Source organism: Mirounga angustirostris, unplaced genomic scaffold (genome assembly GCF_029215605.1).
Source record: "Mirounga angustirostris isolate CCGP_5_RB_7025 unplaced genomic scaffold, mMirAng1.0.hap1 SCAF_1, whole genome shotgun sequence".
In the NCBI taxonomy this organism is placed as follows: domain Eukaryota; kingdom Metazoa; phylum Chordata; class Mammalia; order Carnivora; family Phocidae; genus Mirounga; species Mirounga angustirostris.
This window is the reverse complement of record NW_026991709.1, coordinates 129,539,455-129,554,365: the sequence shown is the minus strand read 5'-3', so window position 1 is coordinate 129,554,365 and position 14,911 is coordinate 129,539,455. Positions and strand designations below refer to the sequence as shown.

The window sequence follows — 14,911 nt, the reverse complement described above, 5'->3', positions numbered from 1 at the left end:
TGTGTATAATAGAACAATACCCGGATCTACAGAGTAGATATTAAAATGAAGGAAGATGATGAGGTTTCTGTCCTAGCTGTGATACTCATAGTTCTATGGATTTTTACTTTTATTAAGAATTTCTTGGGGCGCCTGGGTGGCTCAGTTGGTTGGATGTCCAGCTCTTGATATCGGTTCAGGTCTTGATCTCAGGGTCATGAATCCAAGCCCTGCATTGGGGTCCATTCTGGTCGTGGAGCCTACTTAGAAAAAAAATTTCCTGAATATCAAATCTTCAGTTCATTTATTCAGCCTTAATTGACTTCTTTGAGATTTTTAAGAATAAGCATGGCTCGTTCTTAAGCTTTATCTCTTTTTTAGGTTGATATCTGTGCAGAAGAATTGGGGAATAATGTAAAGCCTGCTGTGACTTTGCTAGGAGACATAAATGCTATCGCTAAACAGGTAAGAGCGTTTGCCTAGGTTTTAGTTTATGTGGATTGGTCTTTAGGGATTGGTCAGTTCCTAAAAATGTTTCAACCTTGATTCACTTGGTGACAGGTTTATTAATATCTATTTTAAATAAAATTTATGATGGAAAGCTATTCTTAAATATAACTTTGGAACTCACTAAATCAACTGCTTATATATAGATCATTTTTATGTAAATTAAGCATTTTTGGAAGGCAATTAAGACTTAAAGGCATTCAGTGGGCAAACAGTGATAGTTACTAAGTAGGATTCAGCTGTCTGAAAAATTATAATACAGCTTCCAGAAGAACTGAACTTAGAGCCAAGAAATGTCTTTATGTACTGGAAAAATCTAAGTATTTCTTTAGAAAATAAAGAGATTTTTACTCTTCAAATGGTACTTAGTGACTTGTCCAGATTCTTTTTATTTGTACATAATTTATATATATCACTGTAACAGGAGATAAAATATAGTCACAATTATTACTTGATTTTGGATACAAATTGGTATTGTTATCATGATTATATAATATTATGAAGCATCCCTCAGTCACATATTAAATCATCCTGGAGCATTTGGTCTGTATCTCAGGAATCCCTGGGTATTTGGGGTTGTTGTCCTTCCCACAAGGATTCTATGATTTTCCTTCTAGCGTCAAAGGCTGAGGAGGGCATAAAAGCCCCTGCCTGTGAGGTGTGGAGAAGGTAGCATTTCCCCTGTGTTCTATGGAAATTCCAACTTTTGGTGGAAGTCCACACTGACCCAAACAGAAGCTTTCCATGTTGCCTATTTATCAGTTGTTAGCTGCCTAGAGGAAAAACAGTGTGAGTGATGTGAATGGCAGGATAGTATAACAGTATTGTCTTCTTTAATAAGAGATTGTTGTGTTAATATGACTTAAGTTTATTTTCAAAAAATAAAAAGTCTGGTTTTTTAGCTTTTAGAACAGTTTGATAAAACACCATGGCAGTATCCTCCAGAGAGCAGCTGGTGGCAAACTCTGAGAGAAAAAATGAAGATCAATGAAGCTGCTTCCAAGGTAATTTGAGATTCACAGAAACTCAAGACCACTTCTGGTTCATGGCTCAGTTAGCCCTGTCATAATATGACCTGTGCATTCCTAAAATCACCACGCTATATGAAATCATGCAGTAAAAACCACAGGGCTCATGGGAAAAAGGGTTTAGAGGCACAGCTCTCAAAAACCTTGTGAAACGTTAAGATAGGAACCTAATAAAAATGGCGGCAGAGGGACGCCTGGGTGGCTCAGTCGGTCAAGTGTGTGACTCTTGGTATCAGCTAAAGTCATAATCTCAGGGTCTTGGGATCGAGCCCCCCTTGGGCTCTGTGCTCAGAGGGGAGTCTGCTTGAGATTCTCTCGCTCTCTCTGTGCCCCTTCCCCCCAACTTGTGCACACACATGCGTGCCCGCCAACACTCTTACTCTAAAATAAATGAATAAATCTTCAGTAAATAAATAAAAATGATGGCAAAGTTTTATACATGTTAAGTGGTTAAGAAATATATATTTCAATAAATGCTTTTCCTTGAAGAAGACCTGAAGTCTCTTGTGGAAGTAGGCATTGGAAGGGTTGCAACTTGTTGAATTAGTGTGAAGTGGTAGAAGGAGACCAATCTGACATTGGACAGAAAATTTTAAGAACCTATATGAATGGGTAGAGCTCACTGTCCTCAGTTTGACCTTGGCCCCAAATCATAATTAAGACATCTTTTGGAACCTTGTATCTTGGAGCATATTTTTATACCATTAAGATAAAAGTCCTTCAAGCAGGCATGTATAATAAGTGTTTCATCAAAATTGAAAATTTGATCTAATACACAGCCTTCTTTTTCTTTGTTAAAAAAATTTCAGCGATATTGAGCTATAATTGACATACAAAATTGTAAGATATTTAAAGGTACGTCATGGTGATTTTATATGCATATACATTGTGGTAGGATTCCCCCCTCCCCCAACTACTTCATTAACACATCCATCACCTCACATTTCTTTTCTTTTTTTGGTGGAGACCATTTATGGCCCTTTCAGATTAACTTTTTTTTTTTAATTAAAGATTTTTATTTATTTGACAGAGACACAGCGAGAGAGGGAACACAAGCAGGGGGAGTGGGAAAGGGAAAAGCAGGCTTCCCACGGAGCAGGGAGCCCAATGTGGGGCTCGATCCCAGGACCCCGGGATCATGACCTGAGCCAAAGGCAGACGCTTAACAACTGAGCCACCCAGGCGCCCCTCAGATTAATTTTTATATCACTACTGGAAATTGTTTTGCAACTTTCTCATCTGCACTCATGGCTTTGCCTGATATCTAAAGGCTTTGGAAGTTGTAGTAATGTGTGAAACTACCACATCATCCACTACTACTAGCAGTGAAATGAATCACTTCTGCAGGATGTGGTGATTTCTGTTTAGAGTCTTTGTATATAGGTAAATTTTTTCTTTGTGAGAAATGTTGTTCTTGATTTTTTTCAATGTTTTGTGTATTTCTACGTATCTTGGTTCAGCTGGGTGCAATTTTCTGTGTTCATGTAGTGTTTCTCACTGACAGAATCCTGCATAAGCAAATACGAAATTTGAGTTATGCTCATATTGTTCCCTAATATGTCAGAAATCTTGGAATAAATTCACATTTTCAAAACTAGCAGAATTAATTATACGTAATTTTGTGTCTCATTGGAATTTTAATCAGTGGCTGTTTCTATCAAGAGCCAGGCTCAATTCTGTTTTCCTGAATGGTGTGATGATTAATCCCTTCTTTTCCCTAGGAATCATATTAGTTTAAGATGGAAGGAACTTGCCTCTCTTCCTGGCACAGGAGTATAGGAGGGTGCCTCATCCGTTTTACGTATAATCTCCAACAGGCCAGAATAGCACAAGTGGAGAGGCAGTGCTGGGAGCACATGAGATTGTTGCTGCTGAAGCCCCATGTGTCTCTCTCTCTCTCTACTCTAGAAGGCATATAGCTAGACAAAGGCACTTACCTTGCTCCATTCAGAGACTCTTTGGAATAGTGGGTGAAGCATATCCTCTTTACTCTCCAGTGCATGTTGGAGAAGAACCAGATTTTCAGATTTTCTAGAATCCTGACTTCATTTTTATTTTAAGTTTAAGGGCATATTTCAGATTAAAATATTCTAGAATAAAATTTTTATGTTTTGTAATGCAGTGTTTTCTTAAAAGTGCTCAAATAAGACTGTTTAGTTTTGTTTAACCCAGTGTTTCCAGCTATCTTTACTGTAGGACTTGTCTCACTCTAGTATGCTATTGTGCCTGGTGGGTGTCCAGGAAGAAAGCTATTCCCTGGTTTATTTGATTGTGTCCCAAACTGGGTCTGTGGGTCCCCCTTTTCTTAGCATGTCCCACAGGCCTGTTCACAGATCCACTAGCTTCTCAGGGTGGTGATTTGGGAACCTCGTAGCTCGTTCTTGTTGCCTATTTCCAAATAAGTTTGGTAGTAGCTTATTGACATTGCTAATTTTTCACTGTATCTCAATCTAATTTGATTATATTTCCCTCAAATACTTTAGGAATTAGCTTCCCAAAAATCCCTGCCTATGAATTATTACACAGTATTCTACCATGTTCAAGAACAACTACCCAGAGACTGTTTTGTGGTAAGCGAAGGAGCAAATACTATGGATATTGGACGCACTGTGATTCAGAACTACCTTCCTCGTCACAGGTGAGGCTTCCAGGAAAGAAATTATAATGTGTTAAATTGGAAGCTATAGTAGTGCAGGTTCATAAAACATTTGAGAATTACACATATTCAGTGTATAAGGACATATTTCATAAAAGTATTCTTAGGTAAGATTTGGTAGAGTCTTTATGCTTGATATGTCTTCATGATCATGTGATAATTTGTATACTTAGTATATTCGTAGTCTTTCAAGCAATCATGAGAGACTTTTTCCACCCATTCTGCTTATCCTTGACTAATTGGTTCCTCATAATCTAAAAACTTTATATTAAAGACAGAGAATGTTTTTATTGTTCTTTATTTTACACACAAATATGACTCGATTTGTGCCAACCCCACCCTCAGCATGCCCCAGAGGGTTTCATTTTAGCTTTGTTCCCCAACAGGCTCGATGCTGGTACTTTTGGAACAATGGGAGTTGGTTTGGGATTTGCCATTGCAGCTGCTATAGTGGCTAAAGATAGAAACCCAGGGCAACGTGTCATCTGTGTGGAGGGAGACAGTGCATTTGGGTTTTCTGGCATGGAGGTGGAAACCGTCTGCAGGTAAAACAGCATTTTCTTTCTCCAAAATATAAAAAATTACACATAAAGACTCACTCGCCTAACAGTGCTTACCAGGTGTTCACCATGTGCCAAGGGCCCTTGTACATAGCTCTGTGCTGCGTCCTGAGAATACTGGTATGAAATAACCCCAGCATCTTTCTCATCCAGGTTAGTGTGTTCATGACCCTTTATTACATTTGCCCAAACCTGCAAAACTGTGATGAGTGGTTTTGAGATCACTGCAAAAAGTTCTGGTCTGAGAAAAGCTTGTTTTCTGCAGGGAGACAGCAGAGCTTTGTGGTTAAGAATACAGCCTCTGGGTCACATGGCCTGAATTTAAATACTGGCTTGACCACATCAGAGCCAGGTGATGCGGGTGATGCAGGTTAAGTTCCTTTACTAAGCTTTAGTCTCCTCTGAAATAGGGAGAGGAATAGTAATAGTTCCAACCTTAGAGGACAGTTGTGAGGAACAAATGAGGTAATCTAGATAAAGCTCAAGATGACTGCTCACTCAGTGTGAGCTGTTGATTCTGTCTCTAGTTGTGAGGATTCATGGAGAAACTCATGAGCTATAGATCCTACTATATAAGTATATATTTTTTCTCCCTAGTTATTCAAACTGTGGTAAAATCATTCTGTATTCTTAGCCAGGACTCTTACTAGAGCTTGTTTGTAAATCATGTTTTGGGGGCTTTCAGAGCTTTGGCATATAACACTTTAAAGATCAGAGGGAAAGTATGTACTTGTTAGAGTGTCTGTATTGACAGACAAGTGATACACACCAAAAAGATGATTTATGGGAAAGCTGGCCTTCTAGAGAGTCATGATTCCCTTTGAGCATGGAGAGCAAGTAGTTACCACAATCCTGTTATGTAACAGTATGCATTTTAGTTTTATTTTTACACCTGGTCTCAGAAATTAGGTCTGTAGAAAATAAATCCCATGTTCTTTTGTCAGTCATTAATGAAGTTTAATCATCTTTTTTTGTCTTTATAATACCATTTAGCACATTATTAAATATTCTCTTTTTCTCTATTTATTACACCATATAATGTTTTTCTAATTTTGGGTGAAGTGGTTTGAGAGAAGAGAATGTATGCTAGTCACTTGTATATTTCCGACAGCATCTAGCAAGTGCTAGTTATCTATGAGGAGCTCAGTAAATAGAAAGATACTTTCCAAATAGTACTACTAGGCACCACCTAGAAGTGGTGCTTCAGAGAATATTAAATTTGGAAGGTGTCATTCTTATTAACACCTGGATCTATGAAAACCAAGTTCAGAAAAGCTCTGTGAGGTCCACAGGTGCATGGTGGCAGAACCAAGTGTGCCGACCTCTAATCTTACATCCTTTCTGTGACTCCATGTTTCTGTTAATGACTTGATATTCCTTATTAGGATAACAAGTACTTAATTTTTAGTATTACCCTAATACTATAAAACAAGCTTATGGAAAACTATCCATTTATAAGTTAAAATTTCAACCTGAAGAAACTGCTTTAGAATGAAGAATGATTTCCTTGATATTTTGCTTTCAAATTTAGGTACAACTTGCCCATTGTACTTTTGGTGGTGAATAATAATGGAATTTACCAAGGTTTTGATGCAGATTCTTGGAAGGAAATGTTAAAATTTGGAGATGCTACTGCAGTGTAAGTAACCCAGAACAATGTGTATTTAATTTCTCTCATCTATTTTAATCTCTCCTTAAAGAGTCTGCTGTATTGAAATGTGCCTGTCATGTGAGTATTGTTTACTTATATTGTCAGCCCCTCTAAAGAGTAGGAACCCTATCTGCATGACTCCCCTTTGTACAACCATTCGTAATGGGGTGCTTCATTTTTTTTCATTTTCTTTTTTTTTTTCCCCAAATTTTTATTTAAATTCTAGTTAGTTAACATAGTGTAATATTGGTTTCAGGAGTAGAATTTAGTAATTCATCACCCACATGTAACACCCAGTGCACGATAGGGTGCTTCAATAAATAATTTATGATCAGGGGGCCACTGAAGACTTGGGACAGTTAAGTTTGATGTCTGAGCTTTAATGAAAGGGCTTGTTGCAAAATGCTGCCAGTCCTTCTATTCCTATTACACCACGGAAGAAATGAATGTTAACATATTCTTTATGATCCAGAGGTCTTCCTTCTCTTTATTACTTAACAAACTCTTGATTATCTGATGGCAGAGTCAAAGTGAGACAGTATTTAGCTGGCCATGCTACGAGTCGTGAATTTGCTCACTCTGGGGTGGAGCAGGGTGTGAGTATGTTTGCTTATGCTTCACTAACTTCAGTTCTCATTTTGCTGTTATTTGCTATATTTTGCAATAACCATTCCTTTTTTTCTTCTTTTTATTTTGGGTTCATGGTAGTTGATGGCATAGCTTGCACTGTTCAATATAGTAGCCAGTAGCCATGTGTGGTTATTAAATTAAAAAGTCAGTTCCTTATTTTAACTAGTCACATTTCAAGTGCTCACAGCAACAGGTTGCTAGTGGTTACTATATTGGGTACCACAGATATAAATATAAAACATTTCTATCATCACAAAAAGTCCTATTGGACATTGCTATATAGACAATAAAAAATATATGGAAAGTTTAGGGGCACCTGGGTGGCTCAATCAATTGGACGTCTGACTCTAATTTTGGCTCAGGTCATGATCTCGGGGTCCTGGGATTGAGCCCCACAACAGGCTCTGTGCTCAGCAGGGAGTCTGCTTGAGGATTCTCTCTCTCCTTCTCCTTCGCCCCCCACCCCGAAATAGATAATCTTTAAAAATATATATATGTATGGAAAGTTTAGTGTACTGGCATATTTGTTTAAGTGTTGGACATAAAAGTATGCCTTTGAGTTCAGCCTAAATTTTTCCATAAATTATTTCAGAAAATGACTTTTTTTTTTTCTATTAACTTATGAATTTTTTAGGGCTCCTCCATTCTGTCTTCTACCAAACTCACATTATGAGCAGGTTATGACTGCATTTGGAGGCAAAGGGTATTTTGTACAAACACCAGAAGAACTCCAAAAATCACTGAAGCAGAGCTTGGCAGACACAACTAAACCTTCTCTTATCAATATCATGATTGAGCCGCAAGCCACACGGAAGACCCAGGTAAATTCAGTTGCTAAGCAGAAATCAGAAATGCATCTTCCATCCTAGGCCCAGAAGTATCTAGCAAATAGAACACTCTGTTCACAGAGTTCTTTCTAAACCATTTCTGAGTTTGGCACTTTCTTGTGTTTTTTCAATAAGTATTTGTTGAGATATGTGTTAGGTGTGTTGTGTTACTTGCTAAGAATAGCTGATGAGCAAACCTGAACTCAGCCCTCACTTAATGGAGCTTAGAGACCAGTAGGGGAGAGGGTTGTGATGCATTCACGACTGAATGCATCACAACAAAGTGAGGCAGTTGCTCTGAAGGAAGCCACCCAGTCCTGAACAAATATACTACGAAGGAAGCTGATTTATTTTGGGGTCCCAGGGGAAATCTTCTCAGAGGAACTTGTGCTTAAGCTGAGATCTGAAAGAAAAGTAGGGACAGTCTCAAGCAAAGAGGCTAGGGAAGACTGACGGCAAGGAGCATGGCAAGTCTGAGCAACTGAAAGAAGGCCAGAGTGGCTAGAGGCAGAAGGTAAAGGAAGCCCAGTGGGAGGGTGAGACCATAATAGGAAGATATGTGCAGTTACATTCAAAATTGGTTACTTTGGCCTCCATAGCAAAACTACGGTATAGATTATAGCAGTAAAATAAATGACAGGATGTGTAGCATGATCCTCTCCCATCCCAGATTAAGTTGCTTTTCATACTAAATTTTGTGCTCTGATCCTGGTCCTGCCACTTGCCCTCTCTTCTATACCTGTCTTCCATGCTTACACCTCGTGTATCAGTCACTGTTTTCAGAGCAGATCATTTTTTCAAGGTGTTTCTGTCTTGGTTCTTTATACATATGTATGCTGCAAGATCTTTTTCTTTTTTGTTTATTTTCTTTTTTTTAAGATTTTATTTATTTATTTGAGAGAGAGAGAGAGAACATGAGCAGGGAAGAGGGGCAGAGGGAGAGGAGGAGGCAGACTCCCTGCTGAGCAGGGAGCCCAAGTGGGCCTCGATCACAGCATCCTGAGATCATGACCTGAGCTGAAGGCAGATGCTTAACCGACTGAGCCACCCAGGTACCCCTCTTTTCCTTTTTTGAATAAGGTAGTAGACCAGTAGGCAAATGGATGCCTGGACAATCAGTTAAATGTAAATTAACTAATTTGGAAACTATAAAATATATAAAACTCTACAAAAATTCTTTTTCTATAGAAACATATCAGAGGGGCACCTGGGTGGCTCAGTTGGTTAAGCGTCAGACTCTTGATTTCGGCTCAGGTTATGATCTGAGGGTCCTGAGATCAAGCCCAGTGTAGGGCTACATGCTCTGCAGAGAATCTGCTTCTCTCTCTCTCTGCCCCTCCCCCTGCTCGTGTGTACTCTCTCTCTCTTTCAAATAAATAAATAAATCTTAAAAAAAAAAACCAAAAAACAGATATCAGAGACTTTGGTGAAAGGAACAGAACTACAAAATAGCCAGAAAACAATTAACAAAATGGCAAGAAGTACATATTTATCTGTAATTCCTTTACTGTAAGTAGACTAAATGCTCCAATCAAGAGTGGCTGAATGAATAAGAAAACAACACCCACCTATATGCTATCTACAGGAGACTCAGCTCAGATGTAAGGACACACAGTCTGAAAGTGAAGGGATGGAAAAAGATATTCCGTGCAAATGGAAACCAAAAGAAAGCTGGAATAGCTATATTTATATCAGACAAAATAGACTTTAAAACAAATATTGTAATAAGAGACAAGGACAAGGGCGCCTGGGTGGCTCAGTTGGTTAAGCGACTGCCTTCGGCTCAGGTCATGATCCTGGAGTCCCTGGATGGAGTCCCGCATCGCTTCTCCCTCTGACCCTCCCCCCTCTCATGTACTCTCTCTCTCTCATTCTCGCTCTCTCAAATAAATAAATAAATCTTTAAAAAAAAAAAAAGACAAGGACACTGCAGAGTGATTAACAGGTTAATCCAAAAAGAAGGTACGACATTTGTAAATATTTATGCACACAACATGGGAGCACCTAAATATATAAAGCAAATATTAACAGACCTAAAGGGAGAAATAGCACTACAATAATAGTGGATTAAAATAGGGGATTTTAATACACCCCACTTACATCAATGGGTAGATCATCCAGACACAAAATCAATAAGGAAACATTGCCTTAAATGACACATTAGAACAGATGGATTTAACAGCTATATTCAGAACACACACACAAAATAGACAGTCTTGAGACCGTGTTAGTCACAGAAAAGCCCTAATGAATTGTCCCCTCTCGCTAGTGAATTCACATTTCTAATGATCTGCTTCTAATGATCTATTCTCCAAGTTCTCTATGAATTTGGGGAGGTATTACTGGAGAAATACAAGTTCTTGTCTCCTCTGTTATAACTCCATAAGGATTATCCTTATATTTCTTGAATCTATCATTTCAACATTATTTGTCCTCATTTCAGTGAATTCCACACATATTATAGTTTCCAAGCTGTTCATTTTTCATTGTCTGTGTGTCCATCTGCCATGTGTTGATTCGCAGTGTAGGGTAGGCTGGCTGCTTCCTATTACAATATCGAGAGGACCTAATTCTCTGCAGTCACCATGTCCCAGCCACATGTGTAGGATGGTATTAGTCCTGGGGAAGGCTTCTGTGCACTGCTCTTCCTACCCAGGTTCTTAGATTTGGGAGCTTGCCCTCTTTGGCCTTCCTTCATGTCCTTTCTTCTTTTGAATTTAATTCTGGTTCTTTCAGATTCTAGTGTTTGTGCCCTGATTACTGTTCATAGTTGTTTTGTAGGACAAGACAGCAAGGTTCAGTATGAATTTTTAGCTTCCTTTTGAGAAAAGCACAAGACCAAAGACAAACCTAAATGTGGATATATAATGGGACTTTTAGATTTTAGAACAAGGAAAACAGTGAGGATAGAGTTTGAGGCAATTAATTCTTTTTAATGAATGTTTGTTGTCTTTTCTTTTTCTAGGATTTTCACTGGCTGACCCGCTCTAATATATAAATAAAGATGCCAGCGTTTGGTCTTGAGGAGTTTCTCTTTCTTGTAAGATGGAATTTTATTTTCCACAGCAAAATTAATAAAATGTTAAAAATTATTGTACAAATAAAAATAAAAAACTTTTCTAAATGACATTTCATAGTAAAGGAATTGACTAAAAACAGAAAAAGTTACAAGTATTCTACCACAGATATAACCCATTTACAGATGAAAGATGGAAGTGGGTTTTATTAAATAACAGCATTGTAACTGCCTAACTGCTGAGTTACACATCAGTATTCTTTTACATAAATCCATTCTTAAAGTCACATTTTTTTAATTTAATTTTTTTTTAAGATTTTATTTATTAGAGAGACAGCACAAGTAGGGGGAGGGGCAAAGGGAGAGGGAGAAGCAGACTTCCCGATGAGCAGGGAGCCCGACAGGGTGCTCGATTCCAGGACCCTGAGATCATGACCTGAGCCAAAGGCAGACACTTAACTGACTGAGCCACCTAGGTGCCCCAAAATCACATTTTTAAAAATAGACTTATTTATTTGAGAGAGAGAGAGAGATTGAGAGAGAGCATACATGGGCGAGCAGGGGGAAGGGCAGAGGGAGAGAGAGAATCTCAAGCAGACTCCCCTCTGAGCACAGAGCCCCAGGCAGGGCTTGATCTCAAGACCCTGAGATCATGACTTGAGCTAAAATGAAGAGTTGGATGTTTAATCAACTGGGCCACCCAGGTGCCCCAAAGTCACATGTTTTTTAAAAAACATCTGAGGAAAAAATTCTCCAGGATTTTCCAGTGTAGAGGTATGTTCAGTAAGTTGGAGTACATAGGCTATTTCTACTTCATAGTTTATCTTTTGATCACTTTGTACCTTAGACTCCCCAGTATTTAGTGGACTTGTTCTATACTTTATGAATTGGGGTTTTGTTTGTTTTGTTTTTCTGGAAAGAACTTTACTGAGCCTAAGGAGGAGTCATACCATACCTGAACTAATAATTCAGGGTATCTTTGGATTAGCAGACCTTAGTTTATGTGTACCACATTGAGATCAACAGAGTCAACAGCCTTAATATTTAAAGAACTCTTATAAATAAGAAAAATATTAATGAACTAGTAGAAAAATTAGCAAAGGGCATGAATGTATAATTAACAGAAAAAATACAGTAAAATGAGTATAAATAAGTATAAAGGAGTATGAATAAGTGTGAATATATAAGTTAGACTGAAATCCCGTAGTTTTGCTTATCCACTTGGCAAAGCACTTTTAAAATTATAATTCTCAGTGAGGGTGAGGGTAAAATGAAGATGACACTGCTGTGCTGTGGTGGAAGTTGAACTTGGTACATTTTCAGAGAGTAATTCTAGCAGTGCTTGTATTTGGAATCTTAAAAATGTTCATACGCCCTGTTGACCCAGTGAGCCTATTTAGAGAGTGTGTCCTAAAGACATAATAAAATAGTTGGTCAAATATTTATATACAAGACCATTCAGCATAGTTTAGAAACAATGCCAGTGTTTAATAATAAGACATTGGTTACATATATTATGATCTGTTGACCTGATAAAATAAAAATTGTGTTAAAGAGTATGTGTAAATGGAGGAGTAATCACAGTATAATACTAGTGAAAAAGACAAGCTACAAAATGGATGGATACAGGTCACGGTATACACCTACACTCTTGCACACATACATACACAGAAAAAAAAAGATGGGGACAACAAAACCAAAATTTTAATATAACTTGGTGATGGAATTATAGGTAATTTTTATTTCCTCTATTTTTTCCTTCTTTTACAAAATTTTAAAAGTAATTATGTAATTTTTGTTATCAGAAAGAGACATTATTTTAAAAGAATATTAGAAATGGAAAAGTATTTATTTTCAGGGTCATTCTTGCTTATTACCTGCAATTTTATATGAATTGGAACACAGGACTTTTTCTTAAAGTTCAGCAGGTTTGCACCATACACATCAAACTTGTCTCCATTGGCTACTTAGGGGCATAAGTGACTTCTACAGAGTAGACTCCAGCTTTGAGATGTCAGTCCAGAAGATACTTGCAGGGAGCTGCGGTTTTATGCAGCGAGCCCCTGAAATTGGGCCCAGGCAGCAGATACTCTTTTTTTTTTTTTAAGATTTTATTTATCTATTTGACAGAGCACAAGCAGGGGGGAACAGCAGAGGGAGAGGGAGAAGCAGGCTCTCCACTGAGCAGGGAGCCTGACCTGGGGCTCAACCCCAGGACCCTGAGATCACAACCGGAGCTGAAGGCAGGCACTTAACCAACTGAGCCACCCAGCTGCCCTGGCAGCAGATACTCTTCTGTACTTCTGAGATACATGCTAGAGAGCCTGGGCTCATAAAAGCATAGAGCATATCAAAAGGAGTGTTGAGAGTGGGTAGATCTTATAAACCTCATCAGTGTCCTACCCTGCCCGTGGACGGTTGTCTCTGGTGGCCAAGTGCAATACAGGATTCTGCTGTAAAAGTAGTGTGGAAGCTTTGATGAATATTCATGAATTGAACTATATAAATCTAACTACCAGATAGAACTTGGGGAAAATGCTTGCTCCCTAGCCATATTTAGTTCAAGAGGGAAAAAAAATGTTAACATGTTAGTAGACTATCTGGCAGAGGTCAGTCTGAGCATATGAAGACCAGATTGACGCTGTCCATTGACTGCATATTTTGTAAAAGTAATCTTGAAATTAGTCTCCTTTTAACAGTTTTCCCTGGGGCACCTGGGTGGCTCAGTCAGTTAAGTGTCTGATGTTAGGTCAGATCACGCATGATCTCAGGGTCTTGGGATCAAGCCCACGGCAGGCTCTGTGCTCGGTGGGGAGTCTGCTTGTCCCTCTCTCTCTCGCCCTCTGCCCCTCTGCATGTGTGTGCTCTCTCTCAAATAAATTTAATTAATTAATTAAACCTTTAAAAAAAAAGAATTTTCCCTTAGAAGGATGAGGTGTTGAAGAAGCCCCTCTAAGATGAATCTATTGGTTGATAGTCAAACTTATTTTGATAAAACATTTTTGTACCCCCTAGTTTAATAATTAACACTTAGGGGCACCTGGGTGGCTCAGTTGGTTGAGTGTCTGACTCTTGGTTTCTGCTCAGGTCATGATCTCAGGGTCGTGAGATCAAGCCCTGCGTTGGGCTCTGGGCTCAGTGGGGAGTCTGCTTCTCTCCTTCTCCCTCTGCCCTTCTGCTTTTACTTCCCCCCCTTTTTTTTAAAGTTTATTTATTTAAGTAACCTCTACACCCAACATGGGGCTTGAACTCATGACCCCGAGATCAAGAGTCACATGCTCTTCCAACTGAGCCAGCTAGGTGCCCCCAATTTTAGGTCTTTATACAGCCACCTGCTCTGCAGTGGTTCACTTAATAGTTGAATGAGAATCTTTTTTTAGAAGATTTTATTTATCTATTTGACAGAGAAAGAGAGAGAGCACAAGCAGGGGGAGCAGCAGAGGGAGAGGGAGAAGCAGGATCTCCACTGTGCAGGGAGCCTGACATGGGGCTCAGTTGGAAAATAGCTCAGTGGATATTTTCTATGGTTATTTAGCACTTGCGCCTTTGAAGTAGTTCAGCTTATTACGTGAAGTGAGTCTATTTTCTTAGGAAAAAAAGTCTCAACTCTGTTACAAAGAAATAGTAGGACTGTTGCACACCAAAGGAAAATGAAAATACGGAATCCAACAATGTTTTTCTTCCTTTACTATTTGCAGGACACTTCCCTAGGCAATGGGGAAGCGGTGCATTCCTATGAAGAAGTGCCATATGACTGAAACAAATGAACTTAGAGTGATTAGGATAGCATTTCAAATGAATGTATTAAGAAAGTTGGAAACGAGTTAAATTCCAGTTGGGAAATATGACCGAGAAACCCTGATAAAACGGACTCTGCTGACTGAAAAGTGAAAGGTTACAGAAGAAGTCTGAATCATCTGTTGATTTCTGGTTGCATTTGCTGCTGCTAATCTGAATAATGGAGTAATGTAGATAAAGGAAATTGAAGATCCTATTAATTCCTCCCATGGATAAGATGCAAATAAAAGTATACCTTGCTTGGGTTCAGATCTGACAA

At 38.6% G+C, this 14,911-nt stretch overlaps 1 protein-coding gene across 4 annotated transcripts in view; it reads left to right on the top strand.

The window, feature by feature from the left end:
- Positions 1-14,911, top strand: part of HACL1 (2-hydroxyacyl-CoA lyase 1) — a 36,908-nt gene extending 21,997 nt beyond the window's left edge. For all 4 annotated transcript variants that reach the window (XM_045903823.3, XM_045903820.3, XM_045903822.3 and 1 more), the window contains 8 exons: positions 361-444; positions 1,389-1,490; positions 3,998-4,152; positions 4,557-4,715; positions 6,262-6,369; positions 7,646-7,832; positions 10,804-10,878; positions 14,553-14,911. In XM_045903823.3, the coding sequence (XP_045759779.1) occupies positions 361-444; positions 1,389-1,490; positions 3,998-4,152; positions 4,557-4,715; positions 6,262-6,369; positions 7,646-7,832; positions 10,804-10,836 (828 nt within the window). In that variant the 3' untranslated portion in view covers positions 10,837-10,878; positions 14,553-14,911. The remainder of the gene's footprint in view (positions 1-360; positions 445-1,388; positions 1,491-3,997; positions 4,153-4,556; positions 4,716-6,261; positions 6,370-7,645; positions 7,833-10,803; positions 10,879-14,552) is intronic.